The 24,272-nt window shown below is 41.4% G+C and overlaps 1 protein-coding gene across 6 annotated transcripts in view; it reads right to left on the bottom strand.

The window, feature by feature from the left end:
* The window catches only part of LOC311306450 (myosin phosphatase Rho interacting protein), a 70,734-nt gene that overhangs the window by 34,809 nt on the left and 11,653 nt on the right, over window positions 1-24,272 (bottom strand). For all 6 annotated transcript variants that reach the window (XM_084434848.1, XM_084434851.1, XM_084434849.1 and 3 more), the window contains exons 2-8: window positions 23,877-23,954; window positions 23,303-23,368; window positions 10,151-10,302; window positions 9,766-9,850; window positions 6,667-6,841; window positions 4,123-4,495; window positions 1,563-1,692 (exon numbers count right to left, since the gene is read on the bottom strand). In XM_084434848.1, the coding sequence (XP_084290974.1) occupies window positions 1,563-1,692; window positions 4,123-4,495; window positions 6,667-6,841; window positions 9,766-9,850; window positions 10,151-10,302; window positions 23,303-23,368; window positions 23,877-23,954 (1,059 nt within the window). The remainder of the gene's footprint in view (window positions 1-1,562; window positions 1,693-4,122; window positions 4,496-6,666; window positions 6,842-9,765; window positions 9,851-10,150; window positions 10,303-23,302; window positions 23,369-23,876; window positions 23,955-24,272) is intronic.

Genomic DNA, 24,272 nt, shown 5'->3' with positions numbered 1-24,272 from the left:
AAGCGAGAAGCTTCATAAACAGCTCTTCAGTGGCCTTGAGAATGAGCATCGCATCTAAACCCTGAGCTGACCTCGAAAGACAAACTCGGGCTCTCGGCCTCATTGTAGATTCAGCTTCTGATACACTGACAAATGCCTTCGCTTGCAACAATAATCTGTGGGTTTGGCCTGTGAAACAAGTGGTGTGTGCGCTCCTTCACTGATCTCTCACACACACACACACACACACACACACACACACACAGCGAACAGAAGATACCATCACTGAAAAATGTCAAAAACAAGAGGCTTGATCAAAATCTCTATTGCTCACATTGTGGAAAACCACTGAACCTGCGTAAGTGGAAACAGAAACAAAAGGTGAGCTTTTACTAGTGGTAGTTTAGTGTGTGTGTGTGTGTGAGCTTGTGCGTATGTGTGTGTGCGTGTGCTTGTGCGTGAGTGTGTGTGAGTGTGTGAGAGTGAGTGTGCTTGTGAGTGTGTGAGCTTGTACGTATGTGTATGTGTGTGAGTGTGTGCTTGTGTGTGTGAGCTTGTGCGTGCATGCTTGTGAGTGTGTGTGCGTGCATGTGCGTGCGTGTGTGTGTGTGTGTGTGTGTGTGTGTGTGTGTGTATGTGTATGCGCGTGTGTGTGTGTGTGTGTGTGTGTGTGTGTGTATGTGTATGCGCGCGTGTGTGTGTGTGTGTGTTATGAGTCTGGACGAGCAGCACTGGGATGAAATAAGAAATGATTATTTGAGGGAAGGTGATGAACAGGAAGTGCCTGACGAGACGCTGCAGCTCCAGCCGGACGACAGAGGCTCTGACTAATAAGACTATTTGTTTTTGTCGAAGCGAGTTTATTTGCCCAGGCTTAAGACTGTCAGGGGAATCAGAGCACATGACGGAAACCGGATCTTAATTGAGACAAAAGATGATGCGTGCAAGTGCCGAAAAACAGCAGAAAGTTCTCAAACACAAAATCATTACGTCATATTTTGTGTTTGATTATTAAACTTTAAACCCTGAGCTTTTAGTGTTTCCAGCCACTTTCATATTCAGATGAAATTTGAAATTAATTTTGAGCTCTTCCTGTGCTTCTCTCATCTTCTGGGTTGAAGTTTATCATTGAGTAAACGTCACAGGATCTGATGCGTTTCTTACACCTACAGAACATCGATGACTCATCAGCGCCTCATAATTATTCATGAGACAGCGTGTCCATATCCTATGAGAAGACGCCTCGCTTAATTATTCATGCCAGCATGTGTTGATGTCCTCTGACAGCCGCTGTGAGGAGTGTTTGTGTTCGGTGTCATGCGTCTCTGTCATGTCCACAGACGGGCTGAGCGCTGCGCTTCTGCACTTCAGTTACGCCTCTTGCGTTCCGGCAATATATCGCTGTTAGAAAATCGTTTTTTGACGTTTGTGAATCGATTCAGAATCGTCCGCTTCGCACCGCACCCCCCTACCCCTACCCCTAGCCCTAGCTGAGACCGGGGTGTCATGACCCGTTAAGAGTGCGAGTGCATGATAAGCCCACCACGGTCTCTGTGAACATGAGCAGTGTCGGTGAGCATTACCTCGCGTGTGAAGCGTCTGGTCTCACTGCGTCCCTGTCGGCCTCCAGCGCTCGACTCCTCGTCCATGCGCTCGGCGTTCTCCAGCTCCAGCGCCTCCAGCTTCTCGATCACGTTCGACCGCCCGCTCACACTGCAGACACACCAGCAGATCGTCAGACACACCAGCAGATCGTCACACACAACCCCAGAGACCAGAAGCTTCAAGCTTACATCGGCATTTAAATTTACTTCCTGATGCCACATGTTGTGTGAATGCTCATATGGGTATTCGAGGGTATATGCGTGTCTTAATGCGGCCACACACATGATGGCCTTTGGTGAGGTATTAATATAAAAAAAATAATAATAATATGACAATTTTAAATCACTGTTTTCTATGTGAATACATAATAAAGTGTAATTTATTCCTGTGATCAAAGCTGAATTTACAGCATCATTACTCCAGTCTTCAGTGTCACATGATCCTTCAGAAATCAGCATAATATGATGATTTGATGCTCAAGAAACATTAGTTATTATAATCAGTTCATATTTGTGTGGAAACAGAGATGCATTTTATTTTTCAGGATTCTTTGATGAATAGAAAGTTAAAAAAGAACCGCATTTATCTGAAATATAATCTTTTGTAACATTATAAATGTCTTTACTGTCACTTTTGATCAATTTAATGCATCATTGCTAAATAAAAGTATTAATTTCCTTATTTAAAGATGTTTTAATTGCAGTGTATATAATGATGTACAGTATATAAAATGATATAGTCCTCAGGAAGGGGTTTAAACGCGTCTCCTGGTTTTGATGACCCCACATACGCAAACATTTCCCGAACGACAGACATGAATTCAGTTCACAAAATGATGTCAGAAAATATTAAAGACTTTTTTCAAATTTTGCCCTTATTTGGGATCTGCACCACATTGTCAGCCCTCCTTAAAAGGAAACAAGAAAGCCAGTCAGTGAGGTATTTCTGTCACATGACTGCTCACAGTCTCATTGGCTACTGGGTAAAACGTGGCACAATTCCCATAAACCCAAATTAAACCAGAGTAGAGAGCGTTTGGTTTTGTCTGTATGAATTCTTCAGCTCGTCGGGGGAAAGTGAGCCGTCGTACTGAGAAGTGCGTCAGAGATGCTGTTTGAGACCTCAAAGGGATGATGGGAGAAAAAAAAAACAACGAAAAAGTATTTTCCCTGTTTATTTAGTTGTAAACGTGTCATTTAACATGGAAAATACTCAGAGCTCTTCCTTCTTTCAATGTCTTGTAATCTTGCTTTGGAAAAACTGACAGTTAATAAGAGCAAAAGCAGATGAATTTGATAAAATATGGTAATAAATATTGATACAATTTCTCACGTACATAATGTGGAAGGTTACATGATGGTGACGGTATTTGTGAGTTTTAAAATAAAACACTGTACTGATAACTGTAACTAAAATAATTTTAATAACTTATGTTAAGTGATCTAGTTGTTCATTTGTCCTATTATAATTTGAATTTATTATTATTTTTTAATTATTTTTTATTATATAAAACATATTTTATTGTATATTTTTTACTTTTGTTTACTTAAATACTTGATACCTTCAAGCCCTGTTTATTTCATAGTCCTGTTGCCGGTAATTTTTTTAAATGGTAAATTTAATTTGGCATTTAATATTTAATTTATTTTTAAAGGAGTGTGTTCAAAAGCAAAAAACACTAAAATATTCAAATAAAAAAAAAATATATATAAATTGTATATAATATATTTGAGTAATTTACAATAAAATAATATAATAATAATGATTTTATGGTTGATTTAATGCTTTTTTTAAAAGAAGTCTCTTGTGCTGCATTTATTTGTTTTAAACAGAGTAAAAGCAGTAATAATTGTTCAGTATTTTACGTTGTTCCTCAGGACTGTATAAAAACCCCAAAGCAGCAATAATGTTTCCTGAAGGTGTTTACCGTCAACATTAATGATATAATGCTCTCCATCATTCCATCTCAAAACCATGTTGCTAAACACTTTCTGGCCTAATAAAGCACATGTGGTTTTATCCCGCAGCTCTCCAGACCCTGCCCTCCCAAAGCCCTAAAATTATACTTTTTTTTTTTTTTTGATAATATTTTTTCTATTTTTAATGCAATATTTTTGGGAGATTTTTTTTATTTATTATATATATTTTTTTACCTTTAAATTACTAGATTTAATCAATAAATAATTAATAAATAGTCATTTATGCACATTCCTCACATTCTTTCAACTTAAATTCAACACAACTCAATTTCATGCCTAAACCTTTTAATTCAGCCCAAATTATCTTTTAATATCTTTACCTCTTGTGGAAAAAATAAAATAATATAACATGATATTTCATGACTCTAGACGGGCTTATAGCTCTATATGGAGCAAATGAGCCGTTCCGTTGGGTCCTAAAGTCGGTCCTAAAGTCAGTCCTCTTTAGGACCAAAAACCTTAAATATTGCACTGTGTGAGCATGCATGAAAGGAAGGAAGCTTGTTTGCATTCCCGTCTTATTACAGATGCACTGATGTGGACATGGGCCTGCGCTCACCTTCTCTCCGAGCTGAACACACACTCCTGTCTCTCCGGACTGCGGAGTCGACTGCGTTTCTCGGGCTTGCGAGAGGGCAGAGCTCGGTGTGAGCGTGCGAGGGCTTCGTTCGGGTGGCTCTCGGTGCTGGCGTCCGAGTCCAGCGAGCTCATGGACCCGCTGATGTGTGAGCCGTTGGAGAGCAGGCTGCTGCATGATGGGAAGGGGTCGCTGGGAGCAGGTGAAAGGCATCGTGGGACACCCCCCATCTCTGCGCTGAGCCGGCTCGAGGAGCTGCCCGTGGGAGACAGCGGGTGGAAGAGCCCGATCCGATCCACTTCGTCACCATTCACTGAGCTCTGATCCGAGCACCGGCTCAACATCGACCCCTCACCTATAGCAGAGGGCAATGGGGAAATCATGGAGTTCATGACCTATAGACCTTACGCTCCAGAGAAACAAGCACGCAGCATCTTTAGAATATAGTCTTTGAACTTCCGTTTTTGCAGTCGCTCTGTATATCTCTATGGCATCTCTGTCCAGGAGTAATTCGCTGGTGAAGTGGATTTACTTATTGTAAAGTAAACGAAAGTTCTCATGAGGATTGTGATGTTTAAAGCAGATGTCTTAACAAATGTCAGTAGATCAGGAAGATTTTAAAATGATCCGTTCATTCATAAATACGCAAGATCGCTGTGAAAATACAGGGCGGAAGACAGACGACAACGAGCCTAGCGCTGAAAAGGGGAGGGGCTACATAAGGTCTACACAAAACGTTCACTCGTTCCGTGCATCATATGTCATTACACTATTTCTACGTCACTATTTCTACGTCATTACGCTATTTCTACGTCATTACGCTATTTCTACGTCACTATTTCTACGTCATTACGCTATTTCTACGTCATTACGCTATTTCTACATCATAACGCTATTTCTACGTCATTACGCACATGATTTCCACGTCATTACGCTATTTCTACGTCATTACGCTATTTCTACATCATTACGCTATTTCTACATCATTACACCATTTCTACATCATTACACCATTTCAACATCATTACGCTATTTCTACATCATTACGCTATTTCTACATCAATATGCCATTTCTACGTCAATACGCCATTTCTACGTCATTACACCATTTCTACATCATTACACCATTTCAACATCATTACGCTATTTCTACATCAATACGCCATTTCTACATCAATACGCCATTTCTACGTCATTACACAATTTCTACGTCATTACGCTATTTCTACGTCATTACGCTATTTCTACGTCATTACGCTATTTCTACGTCATTACGCTATTTCTACGTCATTACGCACATGATTTCCACGTCATTACGCACATGATTTCCACGTCATTACGCTATTTCTACATCATTACGCTATTTCTACATCATTACACCATTTCTACGTCAATACGCCATTTCTACGTCAATACGCCATTTCTACGTCATTACACCATTTCTACATCATTACACCATTTCTACATCATTACGCCATTTCTACATCAATACGCCATTTCTACGTCAATACGCCATTTCTACGTCATTACACTATTTCTACATCATTACGCTATTTCTACTTCATTACACCATTTCTACGTCAATACGCCATTTCTACGTCATTACACTATTTCTACATCATTACGCTATTTCTACTTCATTACACCATTTCTACGTCAATACGCCATTTCTACGTCATTACGCTATTTCTACATCAATACGCCATTTCTACGTCATTACACTATTTCTACATCATTGCGCCATTTCTACTTCATTACGCAATTTCTACATCATTACGCGCGCTATTTCTACGTCATTACGCCATTTCTACGTCATTACGCGCACCATTTCTACGTCATTACGCCATTTCTACGTCATTACGCGCACCATTTCTACGTCATTACGCCATTTCTACATTACGCTATTTCTACATCAATACGCCATTTCTACGTCATTACACTATTTCTATGTCATTACACCATTTCTACGTCATTACGCTATTTCTACGTCATTACACCATTTCTACGTCATTACGCTATTTCTACATTGCACCATTTCTACGTCATTACGCCATTTCTACATTACGCTATCTATTTCTACGTCATTACGTTATTTCTACATCATTACGCGATTTCTACGTCAATACGCCATTTCTACGTTATTACACTATTTCTACGTCATTACACCATTTCTACGTCATTACGCTATTTCCAAATCATTATACTATTTCCACGTCATTACGCTATTTTTACGTCATTATGCTATTTCTACGTCGATATGCTATTTCTACGTCATTACACATGCGCAGTCCTTTCAGTTTCGGTTTTCAATCCGATCAAGTGTTTACATGTTCTCTCGATCGGATTAGAAAATAAATAAACCGACCCTTTCAAGATTAAAGTATTTCACATGAAGGCTTTTCAGTCCGATTGAGCCACCGATCTGATTACTAATGGTTATTTGGTTGCATGTAAACATAGCCAGTGACTTCATGGTGCTAGTGTGGGTATTTGGCCAGGTAAATGTGTGTGTGGATTCCCCCGCACCTGTAGAGGGCAGTGGTGAGCCGAGAGCTGGTATTTCACCGGCGCTCCATGTCTGGGAACCATCTGCTTCTCTGCTTTGCAGCTCCTCCTGCCAGATGATGGAACTGGAGTCGGGCGTCTTCTCCGCTTCTGGGATCCCTGAGCCGGTCACCGCCACCTTCGCTGGGCCTGGCTCCTGCAATCACACCAAACATTATTCAGACACCAGATATAATTGATATTTTTTCACTAGTGTGTGCAGAACACTATAGCTCATTTATGTAAGTGAGGAGAGCAGAATAAAGTAACTGTGACATATTATACCCAAAGATTCTTCATACAGTAATTACCAGTAACATTTATAACAATTTGGGACCAGAACTTATTCCGACACTTTGAGCTGATCATGTTTTGCTGAAATGTTTTCTCTTTAATTGCTAATGCTCTTTTTACACACAGACTGAACAAAATGAAGCATTGCTTGGTGATTGGTTGAGCTAAACTGGTATTATCTAATTGTGTAGTTAAATTTAACAGCTGACAGATATTCAACATAATTCATGTGTGAGACAGTCTAACAGAAGGACGGACAAAACCTTGTCATATTTTATTACCATTTTCTAAACTATAGCGAATAAACTGTGATAATGTGAGAAATGTTGAAGGCGTCTGAATAAATATTGGTTTGACTGTAAAGCACACATCGTTTCACTTCGTTCAGAAGGCCAAGCACTTCTACTCAGGCGAAGTGATTTGCTCGCAGCACCTGAGAAGCCCCGAGGTGAGGAGCAGAGAGTTCCTCAGAGCTGGAGTAAATCACTGAACAGAAGTAGCAGTGCTTCGCCTTCTGAGAATATAGTTCGCAGTGTGTGTACGGTTAGAAGATGGCTGTGTCTCATGTGACCTTGTTATTCGTACACACTGTGACTATACACATCACAACATGTAAATAGGAAAATGTTGGCGTTATTTTGTCACTTATTGGGAGCAGTATGCTAGCTGGAGCCATTTACCTCCAGTCTTTGTGCTAAGCTAGGCTAGCGGTGGGTGCGTCAGAGTTACGGCACGCACGGAGATGAGAAGGGTGTGTATGGACTTATCTAACTCTGAGGGATACGGAGAATAAGATAGAGTCCCAAAAAGTCACGTGTTCCTTTAAAGACACTATGAAATCAAAATAGACTATTCTTATTTTTTAATGGAATATTGCAGTATAATTTATCAGTGCACATCTTTGTTGTTTTAAATTCATATTCCTGGTAATCTTGAATCAAAATAACAGCATCTCTTCTCTTCTCTGATGATGAGGGCGGGGCAACCTGTCACTCACATGAGATCAGCCAATAGCAAACCACAAACAGCCAATATATTCCCCACAGACACAATCAAGCCTCGCCCACATTTGTTCTTGTTCCAGAAGCGTTTCACTCGGCGAAAAAAATAAAAAAATAAAAAATAAAAATATATAAATGTATAAATAGTAGGGGTGTCCATGGTTAACCGATTAACCGATTAACCGTTAAAAATTGCGTAACCGAGTGAAACATTTTGCTCGGTTAAGTGGCGTCAATGGCGTGCACTGAATTTAGTTGTAATACATTTTTGCACCACCAGAGACCGCTAGACCAGTTTTCTAATATGAAGCGGGCAAAGAAAGCGCGCGTCCGAGAGTGAAGGCTGTGCGAGAGTGAAGGCTGTGCGCGAGCGTGCGCGAGCCAGAAACAAACATAGTATCCGCGCCACTGATGGCAGCACAATAATATCTGTCTGCAGAGCCGCAGAGCCACAGCTTTACCCCAGCAGTTTTACCTCGAGCATGCGCAATTTCATCACAACAGTTTTACCCGCAGAGTCCGTTTACCGTTACATTAACCCATACAATTTGTATTATGCATTTCCTAAACATGTAGGCCTACTTGCTAATCAAACACTTTATCTGAACAAACAAACTACTAATCTATAAAACACAATCGGTCTTCCGACCTTTATATTGTGTTGATATGCGCGAGGGAGAGAGAGCAATACAGCGCTCGTGTTGTTTGAAGGCGGTGAGAGTGCGCGCGCGCGGCCGGGGCTCTCTCACTGTTTGTTCTTATGCTCCCTGTCCACTGATCTAAATAATTAGTTGTTACGACGACTTATTTGTTCCCTCGTTTTAATAAATCGTGGACACGTTGAACAAATTCCCTCCCTCATTTTGATTTAACGAATTACAACGTGGCCAAAAACAGTTTGATACTATTAATTAGTGAATGCTAAAGACCTATTTTTTGTGAATTGGTGAATATTCAGGTGAATTATTTCGTGGCCACGAATTAATAATAATTATTAAACTGTTTTTCTTACCTGTGAAGATAGCTCTTCAGTGAAGGCCGACTATTCTCGTACAGCTTTTTATTCCTTTTTTTGGTGTGTGTGTGTGAACGGGTGAATATTCAGGTGAATTGTTTCGTGGCCACGAATTAATAATACCTCCGCACGTTTTACAAGACCCTTCTCGATCGCAGCGGCAACGAGCACTTTGATCACTTGATTTAAAAAACAAAACATTTCAGCTAGATCGCCAAAAAAAAAAAAAAAACGAACGAAATGAATGCTCTGCTAGTTAACTGGAGATGTTTTGTTTATTTGTATTGGTATTCCTGCCGCGAGATGTTTCAAAAGTGGTGGGGACAATACAATATCGACCTTAGAAAATAGTGGTGGGGTCGTGGGGATATGTCTCACCCGCAAATTACGCCTATCTCGGGGTTGCGGCGCGCACACTATGGTTAACCGAGTATTAACCGCTAAGGGCCTCGGTTAACGGTTAATGAAAAACTTGAAAACGTGCAGCCCTAATAAATAGGTAAATTTTTTTGTTCCATTTTTGCTGAACTATTAAATTGTAAAAGTTAAGAATTCTATTTATTAGACATACTTTTTCAAACCATTAAACGGAGTCCAAAAAAGAAAAAAAAGAAAACCGAAAACAGAATTTCAGATTTTTTTTATTTATTTTAAATTATTGTTGAAAATGTAACAAATTATAAAATTAAGTAAAAAATAAACAGAATTTGAGAAAAATAAAACAAAGATCTCATATGCAAACCTAACGGCCACACCGCAGTCGTACCGTACCTGTGAGGTCGCCGGCTCCACTTTGCGCTTCTTCTTCTGATTCTGCTTGTTGGTTCTGGGATAAACCACAAGCTGTTCGGTCCATCTGGTGGAAGACATTACAGGTTATGCTGATGGTCCCATCGGTAGGGTCGGGTACAGAACTCCGTGCTTTTTAATGGATAAAATTAAATTTTTTGTGTGTATCTCACACACTCTCTCACACACACACACAGACAGACACACACACAGACAGACACACACACAGACACACACACACACACACACAGTGTTTCTCAGCCTCTACAGTCTCACTATATGAGAACATGAATGCATTTCCAGAGTTTCTTTGAGAGTCACTGAAGTTCATCAGCATTTTACAGTTTCATTTCACTTTGATTCGCACCCGTTGATGATCTCCCGGTTGTCTCCTCTGATGTAGAACTCCTGCTCGGGCGTGATGATGACCAGCGCGTTCTTCTGGCCCGTCCGGGGCTCGGCGTCCATCACGTCACTGCACAGGTTCATGTTCACCGTGCCCTGCGGGAGCGTGCTCGGCTGTGTGCGACAACAGGGGACCAATTAACTTGGACAATCCTTTTATTCCTGCTTTTACTCCTAAACTAAAGCAATAAGCCCCTTGAAGTCGTGATTTACAGTGAGTTTAGAACAGTTGTTAGACTCGACGCGGAGTCTCAGAAACCCCCTCAGCTGTTCTAAATTCACTGTAAAACACGTGTGTTTTCAACGGGCGTGTGTTCAGACCCTCAACGGGCGTGTGTTCAGACCCTCAACGGGCGTGTGTTCGGGCGTGTGTTCAGACCCTCAACGGGCGTGTGTTCAGACCCTCAACGGGCGTGTGTTCGGGCGTGTGTTCAGACCCTCAACGGGCGTGTGTTCAGACCCTCAACGGGCGTGTGTTCGGGCGTGTGTTCAGACCCTCAACGGGCGTGTGTTCGGCCCTCGTTCAACGGGCGTGTGTTCAGACCCTCAACGGGCGTGTGTTCGGGCGTGTGTTCAGACCCTCAACGGGCGTGTGTTCGGGCGTGTGTTCAGACCCTCAACGGGCGTGTGTTCGGGCGTGTGTTCAGCCCCTCAACGGGCGTGTGTTCGGGCCTCGTTCAACGGGCGTGTGTTCAGACCCTCAACGGGCGTGTGTTCGGGCGTGTGTTCAGACCCTCAACGGGCGTGTGTTCGGGCGTGTGTTCAGACCCTCAACGGACGTGTGTTCAGACCCTCAACGGACGTGTGTTCAGACCCTCAACGGACGTGTGTTCAGACCCTCAACGGACGTGTGTTCAGACCCTCAACGGACGTGTGTTCAGACCCTCAACGGGCGTGTGTTCGGGCGTGCGTTCGGCCCTCGTTCAACGGGCGTGTGTTCAGCCCCTCAACGGGCGTGTGTTCGGGCCTCGTTCAACGGGCGTGTGTTCAGACCCTCAACGGGCGTGTGTTCGGGCGTGTGTTCAGACCCTCAACGGGCGTGTGTTCGGGCGTGTGTTCAGACCCTCAACGGGCGTGTGTTCGGGCGCGTGTTCAGACCCTCAACGGGCGTGCGTTCGGGCGTGTGTTCAGACCCTCAACGGGCGTGTGTTCGGGCGTGCGTTCGGCCCTCGTTCAACGGGCGTGTGTTCAGACCCTCAACGGGCGTGTGTTCAGACCCTCAACGGGCGTGCGTTCGGGCGTGTGTTCAGACCCTCAACGGGCGTGTGTTCGGGCGTGTGTTCAGACCCTCAACGGGCGTGTGTTCGGGCGTGTGTTCAGACCCTCAACGGGCGTGCGTTCGGCCCTTGTTCAATAGGCGTGTGTTCGGGTGTGTGTTCAGACCCTCAACAGGCGTGCGTTCGGGCGTGTGTTCAGACCCTCAACGGGCGTGTGTTCGGCCCTCGTTCAACGGGCGTGTGTTCAGACCCTCAACGGGCGTGCGTTCGGGCGTGTGTTCAGACCCTCAACGGGCGTGCGTTCGGGCGTGTGTTCAGACCCTCAACGGGCGTGTGTTCGGGCGTGTGTTCAGACCCTCAACGGGCGTGTGTTCGGGCGTGTGTTCAGACCCTCAACGGACGTGTGTTCAGACCCTCAACGGGGGTGTGTTCAGACCCTCAACGGGGGTGTGTTCGGGCGTGCGTTCGGACCTCGTTCAACGGGCGTGTGTTCAGACCCTCAACGGGCGTGTGTTCAGACCCTCAACGGACGTGTGTTCAGACCCTCAACGGGGGTGTGTTCAGACCCTCAACGGGGGTGTGTTCGGGCGTGCGTTCGGCCCTCGTTCAACGGGCGTGTGTTCAGACCCTCAACGGGCGTGTGTTCGGGCGTAAGTTCAGACCCTCAACGGGCGTGTGTTCGGGCGTGTGTTCAGACCCTCAACGGGCGTGCGTTCGGGCGTGTGTTCAGACCCTCAACGGGCGTGCGTTCGGGCGTGTGTTCAGACCCTCAACGGGCGTGTGTTCGGGCGTGCGTTCGGCCCTCGTTCAACGGGCGTGTGTTCAGACCCTCAACGGGCGTGTGTTCGGGCGTGTGTTCGGGCGTGTGTTCAGACCCTCAACGGGCGTGCGTTCGGGCGTGTGTTCAGACCCTCAACGGGCGTGTGTTCGGGCGTGTGTTCAGACCCTCAACGGGCGTGTGTTCGGGCGTGTGTTCAGACCCTCAACGGGCGTGTGTTCGGGCGTGTGTTCAGACCCTCAACGGGCGTGTGTTCGGGCGTGTGTTCAGACCCTCAACGGGCGTGCGTTCGGCCCTTGTTCAATAGGCGTGTGTTCGGGTGTGTGTTCAGACCCTCAACAGGCGTGTGTTCGGCCCTCGTTCAACGGGCGTGTGTTCGGCCCTCGTTCAACGGGCGTGTGTTCAGACCCTCAACGGGCGTGTGTTCGGGCGTGTGTTCAGACCCTCAACGGGCGTGCGTTCGGGCGTGTGTTCAGACCCTCAACGGGCGTGCGTTCGGGCGTGTGTTCAGACCCTCAACGGGCGTGTGTTCGGGCGTGTGTTCAGACCCTCAACGGGCGTGTGTTCGGGCGTGTGTTCAGACCCTCAACGGGCGTGCGTTCGGCCCTTGTTCAATAGGCGTGTGTTCGGGTGTGTGTTCAGACCCTCAACAGGCGTGTGTTCGGCCCTCGTTCAACGGGCGTGTGTTCGGCCCTCGTTCAACGGGCGTGTGTTCAGACCCTCAACGGGCGTGTGTTCGGGCGTGTGTTCAGACCCTCAACGGGCGTGCGTTCGGGCGTGTGTTCAGACCCTCAACGGGCGTGTGTTCGGGCGTGTGTTCAGACCCTCAACGGGCGTGTGTTCGGGCGTGTGTTCAGACCCTCAACGGGCGTGTGTTCGGCCCTCGTTCAACGGGCGTGTGTTCGGGTGTGTGTTCAGACCCTCAACAGGCGTGTGTTCGGCCCTCGTTCAACGGGCGTGTGTTCGGCCCTTGTTCAATAGGCGTGTGTTCGGGTGTGTGTTCAGACCCTCAACGGGCGTGTGTTCGGCCCTCGTTCAACGGGCGTGTGTTCAGACCCTCAACGGGCGTGTGTTCAGACCCTCAACGGGCGTGTGTTCCCCGCACACCGTTATCATTGTCTCTGAAACATCTGTCAGTGACAGCGCAGGGCGTTTTCTCACTCTAGCAAGTGGTTATAATTGTTTTTCCTCAACAATATAAACACATTTTAGCGTTTTTTTTTCCGTTAATGTTTTCAACTAAAAGAAAACCTTAAGATATATTGTAAGCTTGTTGTGTATATTGCCTAATTGTAAGCGTGTTAAGAAATGGTGACTTTAAAAAACCGAAACTTAAAAAAATAACGTCTTTTTCGTTTAAAATCATTTAAATAAACGAATATTTGATTTTTATGAGCCCGAATATTCAAATGCAATATTTTTGAAAAATGCCCATCCCTAATACAAAGCCGATAAAGCCGGGCTCACGTGACGTACCTCTCTCATTGGCCACGAATCAAACTGTTTCCATTGCTCCAATGCAACATTTTAATTGCTGCTAACCTATTATTTATTTTGTAAGCAAAGCTTTGTGCTTCACTCATGTCATAATATTCACATATTTGATGCGGTTGTCAAGTTTACCGGCACAGCCCTAGTGTCACACCTGTAATATATTCTTCATATCAACAAAAATCAGTCCTAATCTCCACTGTCCTGCTGATGCCACTGTCTAACCCGCTCCAAACACGTCACTGGAAACATGCCTTTATTTACAGCTTCAGAAGCTGGTCATGCCCCACAATACAGCTGAACTGCAGTTCTACTCATCAAGAACGCTTTAAATCGATCGAAAGTGACAGTAAAGGCAGATTCTGCTTCAAATAAATAACTTTGTTCATCAAAAAAGCCTGAAAAATGAATGCTTTTGAATGCGTGTAAATATTAGGTCTTGATCTTAAATTCACCTTTTTTGACTTTATCCGTTTATTTTAAATGACATGCTAGTGTCACTTGATTTTATAAAGAATGTGAACTATAACAATGTAGTCTCTCAGTTCATATGAGGTCAAAAAACGGTGTGTATAAAAATGATTTACTGTATTATGCATGCGTCATGTCGTCCTATCCAGCCATTCTGGAGCAGGTCAGACAGGTTTGGAAGGACGTGAGGGTGAACGATTTCTCTGAGATGTAGAGATTCACACTCGGACGTCTCGAAACCTTCGCCTTCATCAGACGTTCTGCAGACTCGAGATGTAAAACAGGTGCCGTCTTTTCCTGACTCCTTTTATGGCCATTTTAAGTGATCTAGTTTTATTAAAAGCTGCCAGTAAACTCCAGGGAATGCCAAATATGGAAATTACAGTGTGTCACGGTTATAAACTGCAGCAGAGTTTCTGTTCCACAACCAGGGAAGAAAAGAAAACTCTGGGTAATAAGAACGCAAGACACAACAACAAAGAACTTCACGTCACTTTGGCACGAAAAACACAAAACCGGACATTTTTATCCCTTCGTTCCGCCACAAATCATGATGAAAAACCTAGATGTATCAGATTACCATTTTTAATATTATTTTATCCAGAAGGGCATTCAAGAACTAACCCAAAACTGTTGCATAAAGTCCTGCAAAACAATAATTTGATCGTTACCTTGTTACCTAATTTGTATCTTTTTTATTTCTCTCTCTGTACTCTTATTTTTGTGTTTTTTAGTGATTGTGAAGCACTGTGGGCAACAGCTGTTGCTTTAAATGTGCTATATAATTAAATTAAATTAAATAATTTTAGCTCTGTGCCGAAGCTCGACAGCAGTTCGTTTAGGTCTTCGGACTCACTTGACATTTTAATCCCTTTTTCCCGCCACAAATCATGATAAAAACCTAGATGTATCAGATTACTCATTTTTAATATTATTTTATCCAGAAGGGCATTCAAGAACTAACCCAAAACTGTCACACAAAGTCTTGCAAAACAATAATTTGAGCTGTGTGTGCCGAAGTTCGACAGCAGTTTGTTTAGGTCTTTGGACTCGCTTGAGGGTGGGAGTCTTTAAGTCGTCTTTAGATAAGAGAGGAACATATGAGGCAATGCATGGAGGGAAAAAAGAAAAACAGGAAGAGCAAACAGCCCATCAGGGGGGAATGTGGTCCCAGGGCCTGTGATGAAGGGGCCCATCGAGGTCCTCAAACACACGGGGCCCGGGGGAAGAGCGCAGGCACACACATTCAAATATAGTCACAGGTCCTGTGAACCGAGCTACAGTTAATGCATCCGCTCATCGTGCCTTTTAATACGTGTAATCAAATCAAATAATCTTAAAAAAATATTAAAGTAAAAAATTAAATTGAAAAATAATATAAAAATACAACTTTTTCTAAATAATAACCAATTATAATAATTTTTCACAGTATAAATTTGGTCATTATATTGCTGTAGTTATTGCATCCGCTCATCATGCCCTTTAATACGTGTAATCAAATAAAATAATCTTAAAAAAATATTAAAGTAAAAAATAAAATTGAAAAATAATATAAAAATAATAACCATTTATAATAATTTTTTCACAGTATAAATTGGGTCATTATACCAGAAACTATTCAAATGTATTTAATTTTTAGGATGGTGGCAATTGCGACTTTATATCATGCAATTATGACTTTTTTTCCTCAGAATTGAAGGTTTACATCTCGCAATTATGACTTTATAACACGCAATTGCGAGATATAAAGTCAGAATTGCGAGATATAAAGTCAGAATTGCGAGTTATAAAGTCAGAATTTGCGAGATATAAAGTCAGAATTGCGAGTTATAAAGTCAGAATTGCGAGATATAAAGTCAGAATTGCGAGATATAAAGTCAGAATTGCGAGATATAAAGTCAGAATTGCGAGTTATAAAGTCAGAATTGCGAGATATAAAGTCAGAATTGCGAGATATAAAGTCAGAATTGCGAGATATAAAGTCAGAATTGCGAGATATAAAGTCAGAATTGCGAGTTATAAAGTCAGAATTGTGTGATATAAAGTCAGAATTGCGAGATATAAAGTCAGAATTGCGAGATATAAAGTCAGAATTGCGAGTTATAAAGTCAGAATTGCGAGATATAAAGTCAGAATTGCGAGATATAAAGTCAGAATTGCGAGTTATAAAGTCAGAATTGCGAGATATAAAGTCAGAATTGCGAGATATAAAGTCAGAATTGCGAGTTATAAAGTCAGAATTGTGTGATATAAAGTCAGAATTGCGAGATATAAAGTCAGAATTGCGAGATATAAAGTCAGAATTGCGAGATATAAAGTCAGAATTGCGAGTTATAAAGTCAGAATTGTGTGATATAAAGTCAGAATTGCGAGATATAAAGTCAGAATTGCGAGATATAAAGTCAGAATTGCGAGTTATAAAGTCAGAATTGCGAGATATAAAGTCAGAATTGCGAGATATAAAGTCAGAATTGCGAGTTATAAAGTCAGAATTGCGAGATATAAAGTCAGAATTGCGAGATATAAAGTCAGAATTGCGAGATATAAAGTCAGAATTGCGAGATATAAAGTCAGAATTGCGAGATATAAAGTCAGAATTGCGAGATATAAAGTCAGAATTGCGAGTTATAAAGTCAGAATTGTGAGATATAAAGTCAGAATTGCGAGATATAAAGTCAGAATTGTGAGATATAAAGTCAGAATTGCGAGATATAAAGTCAGAATTGCGAGTTATAAAGTCAGAATTGTGAGATATAAAGTCAGAATTGCGAGATATAAAGTCAGAATTGCGGGATATAAAGTCAGAATTGCGAGATATAAAGTCAGAATTGCGAGATGTAAAGTCGCAAATGTGAGATAAGTCGCAATTATCTTTTAAAATGTTTAATTCTGTGGCGGAAACAAGCTTCCATAGCTGTTTCCATTTTTTGTTATCGTATATAATGCCAGCTTTCAATCTGGATGAAACTATTACTTCACATTTCTGTCCGATCCTCACACAAATCTATTGCGTAACATTCGGAGACTTGAAATCTAGTACACGAGTCACATGGACTTCTTTTATGGTCGGCATCTAGTCATTTCGGAGCTTAACCCATTAACTTCTATTATTATAAAAATAAAAAAAGGAACGGCAACATAACAGCCCATGATGCAAAGCTCAACAGTTTCCAGTCTGTTGATAAGGGCGGATCGAAACACACAAACAGCCAGACAAGTTGTTAAGATTGACAACACATGGTTAAATAAATAGCAAAGCTCTTGCCTTTTCAGGTAGCTCTTCCTTTTACAGTAAGCATGTGCCCAGACGTGCCGTGCCCTCTGTAAAAACACACCTATGTAAATCTCCCATCCCAAGAACACCTGAGGGCTATAAAACACCTGGCAATCCCTGCGTCTAAAGCGAACGTGTTCAGGAGATATGTGACCCTGCACCACAAAGCCAGTCACATGGGTCATTTTTTGAAATTGAGATGTAAACATCAGTGCCGGAGTAAATGAACCACATTTTCAGGGCAACTGTCGCAAAAAGAGCAATTAAAATCAATGTAACTTTTACATTTCACTAAGCAATGTGTAACTAGGTAAATTCTGTGTATAATTCTGAATGATAACCTCCTTAACTTTGTTTGTAATAAAATATTGAGGTACAAGCCAAACCTTTTCCACACAATATTGTCTGTCAGTTGATTCCAATATCAGACCCTGGACCACAAATCCAGTCATAAAGATTAATTTTTTTAAATTGAGATGTATATATCATGAATAAATAAGCTTTCCATTGATGTCTGGTTTGTTCGGATAGGACAATATTTGTAAATCTGGAATCTGAGGGTGCAAAAAAATCGAAACATTGAGAAAATCATCTTTAAAAGTTGTTCATTTATGTCCATGATTGTGCAGCATTCACTCACAGATATACATGTCTTATATATTTACGGTAGGAAATTGACAAAATATCTTCAAGGAACATAATCTTTAATATCATAATGATTTTTGGCATTAAAGAAAAATCTATAATTTTGAGCCATAACATGTATTGTTGGACATTCCCACAGATATACCCGTGCGACTCGAGACTGGTTCTGTGGTCCAGGGTCACATATGAGAAGAGCAGGAAAAACTATGTTCGTTACAACATAACAAAAACACAAACACAGCTGATAGTCTCTCGGCTTTCTAAACCCGGTTGTGGAAATAGGTGAAGAGGAACGTGAATCTCAGAGCATATTTAACATTTCCATGTGGTTTAAGAGGATAACGCTCTCAGAGTTTAGCGCCGGCTCCAGCAATCCTCAGTGGTTTCTCCTAATAAGGGCATATTGGGATCATGAGCACAGACTCCACGTTCAGAGCATCTCAGTCGGACAATTAAAATACTTCTCTATCATGTTTATAAGAGTCAGCAGTGAAGCTAGATGAACGGCTGCTTACCGGCAGACTCTCCTCATGTAACGGACGAGCTGCGGGATTAGAAACAACTGCAACCATACTGGGATATGATTACATCAGCGTCTGCCGTTTATATGGAGTGAGAAGCGTTTTCTTAAGATCAGCTTGTGTTCACACTAAATATAGCACACGTTAAACACTAGCCGTAAAAGAATCAGGTCAGGCTCGCTGGAAAAACGTTTCTACACAATTATGTAACGTTGTTTTTCTGCACGATTCGCACGACTTTAACAAGTCAAATTAGCAGTGATAAATGCGCATTCAGTTTTATATGAGACGGATGAACGTCAATATGCCAACATGCTGTTACACTGGTTGTTGTACGTATCAATAGTTTAGAGATGAAACGCTTTAAAAGGTTAGAAAATTGACGAAACGTTTACTTATTTATTTTCTCTTTGTATTTTTATTGTGTAAATTGCCTTGAGAAGCTGCTTTCAAGGCGCTATAGAAAGTAAAGTGTATTATTATTATTATATTATTACACTGGTTGCTTAAATTTGCTGAAGCAACCGTGTCATTTTATCTGCTTTTAGTCTGAGCTCTTTTATCGTGACCCGAGAGCTGTTTCTATCATATTACAAGCAATTCAAACCCATCATGTTGAACATCTGAAGTGTCTCAGCTGAAGGAGATAATGCATTATTTATTGGCTTTAATATATATCGGCTAATTTTTTTATTCTTGGGCCGATAACGATAAAATTAAAAATGAACATTTAATGGCCGATACGGAAATGGTGGCCGATATATCGGTGCATCTCGAATTACAGGGTCAGATTATTAGGGATTCACGATATATCGGCCGATTAAAGCTATTATATACCGATTGTTTAAAAACAGCCGATGATCAGGGTCGATTATATCCTGTCAATCAAAAGTGTGCGGAAAAACGTGTCCGACTGCAACTGTGTGTGAAGAGAATCTGGTGTTGAATTAAGGGCAAGTTAACGTGACAATAAGGCTTTAACAGTTTAACAATAGTGACGCTAATGCAGGCTTTATTTGACCCTATGAATCAAGCCAGGGTTGCCAGATCTACACTTTTTCTCTACATCAGACATTATTTGTAGCGCCTCTCGTCCAGTTATCACACAGAGCTTTGTGCGGTTACTTCTGATAAGACAAAGTCTCAGCTTTCAAATTCTGTACATTTGACCACGAAAATTCAAACAATAAATGGCGTTTTGACGCTCTTAAACGTGACGGATCGCTGTAGCGCCTCAGTTCAAGCGGAGTCTTTTCTTACACTTTAATACAAAGTATATCTAGAAAAACATGCATGAACATCAGAAGGTATGTTGAAAGATACGGTACAATTTAGCAAAATCCGTGTCATGACTCGTGTAATCACTCGATCTGTGTTTCAACCGCGGAAGGAGGTCAATAAAACAGCTGTGAACGATATCACTGAATGTTGAGTTTACCTCAGGAAAGTTAACCAGTGTTCAGTTCGTTAGATAGCCTAGCTATACAAACACTAGAGATGAGCTTATTTATTGTTAATTATGTTTGAATACATGTGCCATGAAGAAGTGTTTATGAAAACGACCTCATGAGTTGTATACAAACATTTTAGCTTTTTTTTTTTGAGAGTAAATATTATATCTGGAAATAAATAGCAGTTGAATATAATAGCTCTGTTGTTAATGTTAACCTCTACTGTTATAGTGCACCAGATGAGAGGTTTCCTGAATATTTAGGAGAGATTTTGTTTCCTTAAGAAAAATCGAACTATCGGTATCGGACGATATAATTCTGAGTAATCAGCAGAGAAACACAGTGCATCTCTACCTGTGATCATCATCTGCTTGAAAAGGAATAAAAGTTGTTGGTGTTTTACTGACACTAGTGTTCACTTCAGCCGGAAACTGCGTTTTGGAGTTTTGCAAATGTTGTTTTTCAATGAGCTGAAACGAAAATTCACTAAGGAAACAGAAAATATCAATATATATCGTAGTAAAACCGATTCTAAGCTTCCCAGGAGAGAAGAGAAAATCAAACAAGATATTCATGAAAATCCATTTAGCCTCTTATAAGTTAAATGATAAGAATTACACCGCCTTTACGAGAGATTTCAACACTATCACATGCGAAAGAGCTTCTGGAATCCTCAAAAACATGAAGCACATCATTTCTGGCGCACAAATAATACGTTGTTGCTTAAATCCATACTCTGAAGTGTCCATATTCGTGACCTAATTTAACAGAATGTCCTGAAACTAGATGAAAACACCATGAAGACACGAGGGCTGACAGCATTTGCAGAGCAAAACAATGGCAGGAAACTCTGTATTGCCCTGAACGAGCTTTTATTGTCGTCACCACTCGCTGGAAATACAGACAGTGTCCTCCCTCCGCCATCTGCACAATCCTGCATTATGAGTTAAGGCCAGACAAGTTAGTTATAAGTTAATAACTAATGATCGTTGCAACGGAAGTGAATCGATCAAAACTTTATCTGGACAATAACTTTATTCTAGATCTGCTGTAAAGTCTAAACACTCTCTGTGCCTGTAATCTCCTGTTATCGCTGTAAAGCTGCTGTGAAACATCTGTATTGTTAAAGCGCTGTATAACTGAAGGAGTCTTGACTTCATGATGTGACTCCAGTCAGGCAAATGGGCGTTTGCCACGTGTTGCGCAGCAGAATGATAAATTGCGCCGCTGTAATGGGCATTCCTGTAGTAAGCAAACACCGTGAGCGATGGGGTCAAGGGTCGCGGCGGCTCTCGTTCTCCTAGCGCTGAGCCTGTGTGTGGGCTTCGGTGTTTACATGCAAACTCTGTAATCGCCGGGCAGATCAGCCGGCTAATTTGGTCATCCTTGTCACATTCCTGTGAAACAAACAGGGCGAGTCGGGCTCTCATTAACAACACCAGCGAGTCCTGCTCGTTCACATCGCAGACGGCGCTCTCGGCCCTTCATCTCAGAATGGATTATTTTAGTTCTGGGACGGTTATATATTGCTGTTTTTTTAGTGCTGGGAAACGATTAATCGCATCCAAAATAAAAGTTTGTTTATATCATATTAGGGGTGGAACGGTACACAGAAGTCACGGTTCGGTTCAGACGTCACGGTTCGGTACAGGTTCGGTACAATGGAGGGAAAAGCAAAACAGATAAGCAGAAGGCTTGAGCGTGTCTCAGGCTGGACCACCGAAGGGAAATAAATTACTTAAGTCTTGTATTTTTTAAATAAGTTTTATTAATAAAGTAAAGGCATAGAACCAGTTTATTTGTAGTGCACTGACAATAGTTTTATATAGGACTGTATTCTCCCAGTCGATTAGTCGATTATTTGGTCGATACGTTCTGGCTCGACCAATCAAATTCTGATTGGTCGATTTTTTGCCGCGTTCATTTCATTAGTTTTGTCGCGTTCATTTACCGGTAATCAGTTTTGCCGCGTTCATTTCATTAGTTTTGTCGCGTTCATTTACCAGTAATCAGTTTTGCCGCGTTCATTTCATCAGGTTTCACAGGTAACAGTCTGTCTTCAGAACACCCCCCTTGTTTTCACTTCTTTTGGATTAGCCCAACTCACCGGAGAAGACGGACAGATTGAAGAAAGTAGGCTACTAGAAGGTTTGCTGAATATTACTTGATCTGGTTTGTTTAATAAATATTTTTTTATTAAAGTGGACGTGCCTTTTGTGTTTAAGAGTAAAAGCTTTAAGTTAAGTCTATTCGTGTCTCAGCCGCGAAGCTGAGCTCCTATGTTCGGCCCATAGACTGTAAAAAATAGGTTCAGCCTCACTCTGTGCGAGCTGCACAGAGCGGCTGAAATTATAGTGTCTGTCAGTTATTATAATACATATGACAGAAACAATTGTCTAAATTATGTTACATATTCCTCAAAGGTTCTTGTCATGATATCACTAGTTGACAACATAGTACTATTTTCGGAAATCATAGGCTATGATATTGCGCAGGTGCACGTGATGCAACGCTGTCAGAGCCGACAGCCGACAGACTCGTGTGTCAGACTCATTTCAGTGTAAATGAATTACGTCAAAAACGATTTAATACTGCAAATAGCCTACTAGTTTTTTATGTTTATTCATAATTCATTTAGGCGGACAACAAGGCTACCAAGTACTGCGCACAGTGCGCAGCTAATTAATTTAACTTTTTTTTCTAACGTCATTTTTAGTCGATTTTAGTCGATTTTTAGTCGAAAACTTCAGGACTTCAGTCGACCAAGATTTTCTTTGGTTGAGTACAGCCCTAGTTTTATATAATTAGTTTATTAATTAAATTAATAAAAAGACCTTGAGATATGTTTGCTAATTGTACCTGAATGAATTGAAAATTAATTTGCTATATTTCAGATTAATATATTTGTTTTCCTTAAAATTTTAATTAGCAGTAACTTAAACACTTTGCAGTTTGAATGATGTCCTGTATAAACAAAATGACGGAGTATGTTTTTATGTTTCCACTGTTCGATCGCGTCCGCGCCTCACTCACACACACACACACACACACACATTTATTTATTATACATTATATGATGTAAACTAACTTTTATTTTAGATTGCGATTAATCGTTGCCCAGCACTATTTCTTCTATTATTGGAGAGGATTCACTGAGGTTGGTGTTTGGTTTGGTTTGTTTGAAGAACAGGAATATATTCTCTCAACTCAGCGACTCGATGGACAGATCGCAAATGTGGGATCAGAAGGTCTAAAGAACAGCTTACCGACTCATCCAGTGCAAAGCGCAAGCAGCCGTGTTCATAAAGGACAAAGAATCGCCGTTGCCATTTCTGCGGTGAAAGAAAAGAGCATTAAATGTCATTCATATTCACTCAAATATACACCTGTCAATTGATAGTCAAAAAGAGATGAAAATTCACCCAAACCATGCATGCATTTTATTACCTCATGATTTCCCAAACATGCATTTTTTCAGATGTACGTCACAGTACAGTAGAAAAGATCGTAGCTATATCGCTTTCATCACAGCTTTAAATTACTGACATATGCCATGTAGTGAATCAAATTAATAGCATGTATGAGCATTTGCTGACAAATGAAAATAATTCAAACTGTACTTTTGACATGGTCTGTTAATAATAATAATGATAATATTTACATATTGTATTTTTTTATTATTGTATTTTTTTATTTAAAAAATTGTCTTTTACTCTGTTAGTGCTTTGGGTGTGAGAAAAGCGCATTATAAATAAAATGTATTATTATTATTTGTGTACAGTGCATGTCAAGATACTAACGCAAACAGACGACATCTTTCCCCACAAGAATGTCTCTTACCCGGGATCTTTGCATGGGATTGTCAAAGTCCGTTCCCTCGGGAGCCAAACACAGCCATCCGCCATAGATCGGCTTGGCCTGCAACAACATCAACACATATTAATAAATCTTCAATCAATAAAGGTGCATATTGGAGTCATTTGTGGAGGAAACATTTTGTGGTGACTCGTATTTAACTTAAAATACGGATGAGAGTAATGCAAACTGTAGAGGCTCTACTCTTATCTCTGTCAACTCACAATAACAATAAAACGTTGTGCTTTTGTAAAATAATGATCTTGAACTTGATCACATAAATGAACCGAATCTCAGCGTATACTTGCCTCACAGACATGAGAGATATATATCTATAGAAAGCTTGACAGTTTTACATTTAAATGAACAGATTCCAATGGA

Source organism: Rutilus rutilus (assembly GCF_951802725.1).
Source record: "Rutilus rutilus genome assembly, chromosome: 16".
NCBI lineage: Eukaryota > Metazoa > Chordata > Actinopteri > Cypriniformes > Leuciscidae > Rutilus > Rutilus rutilus.
The sequence above is the reverse complement of the archived record's forward strand: the minus strand, read 5'-3'. Positions and strand labels throughout refer to the sequence as shown.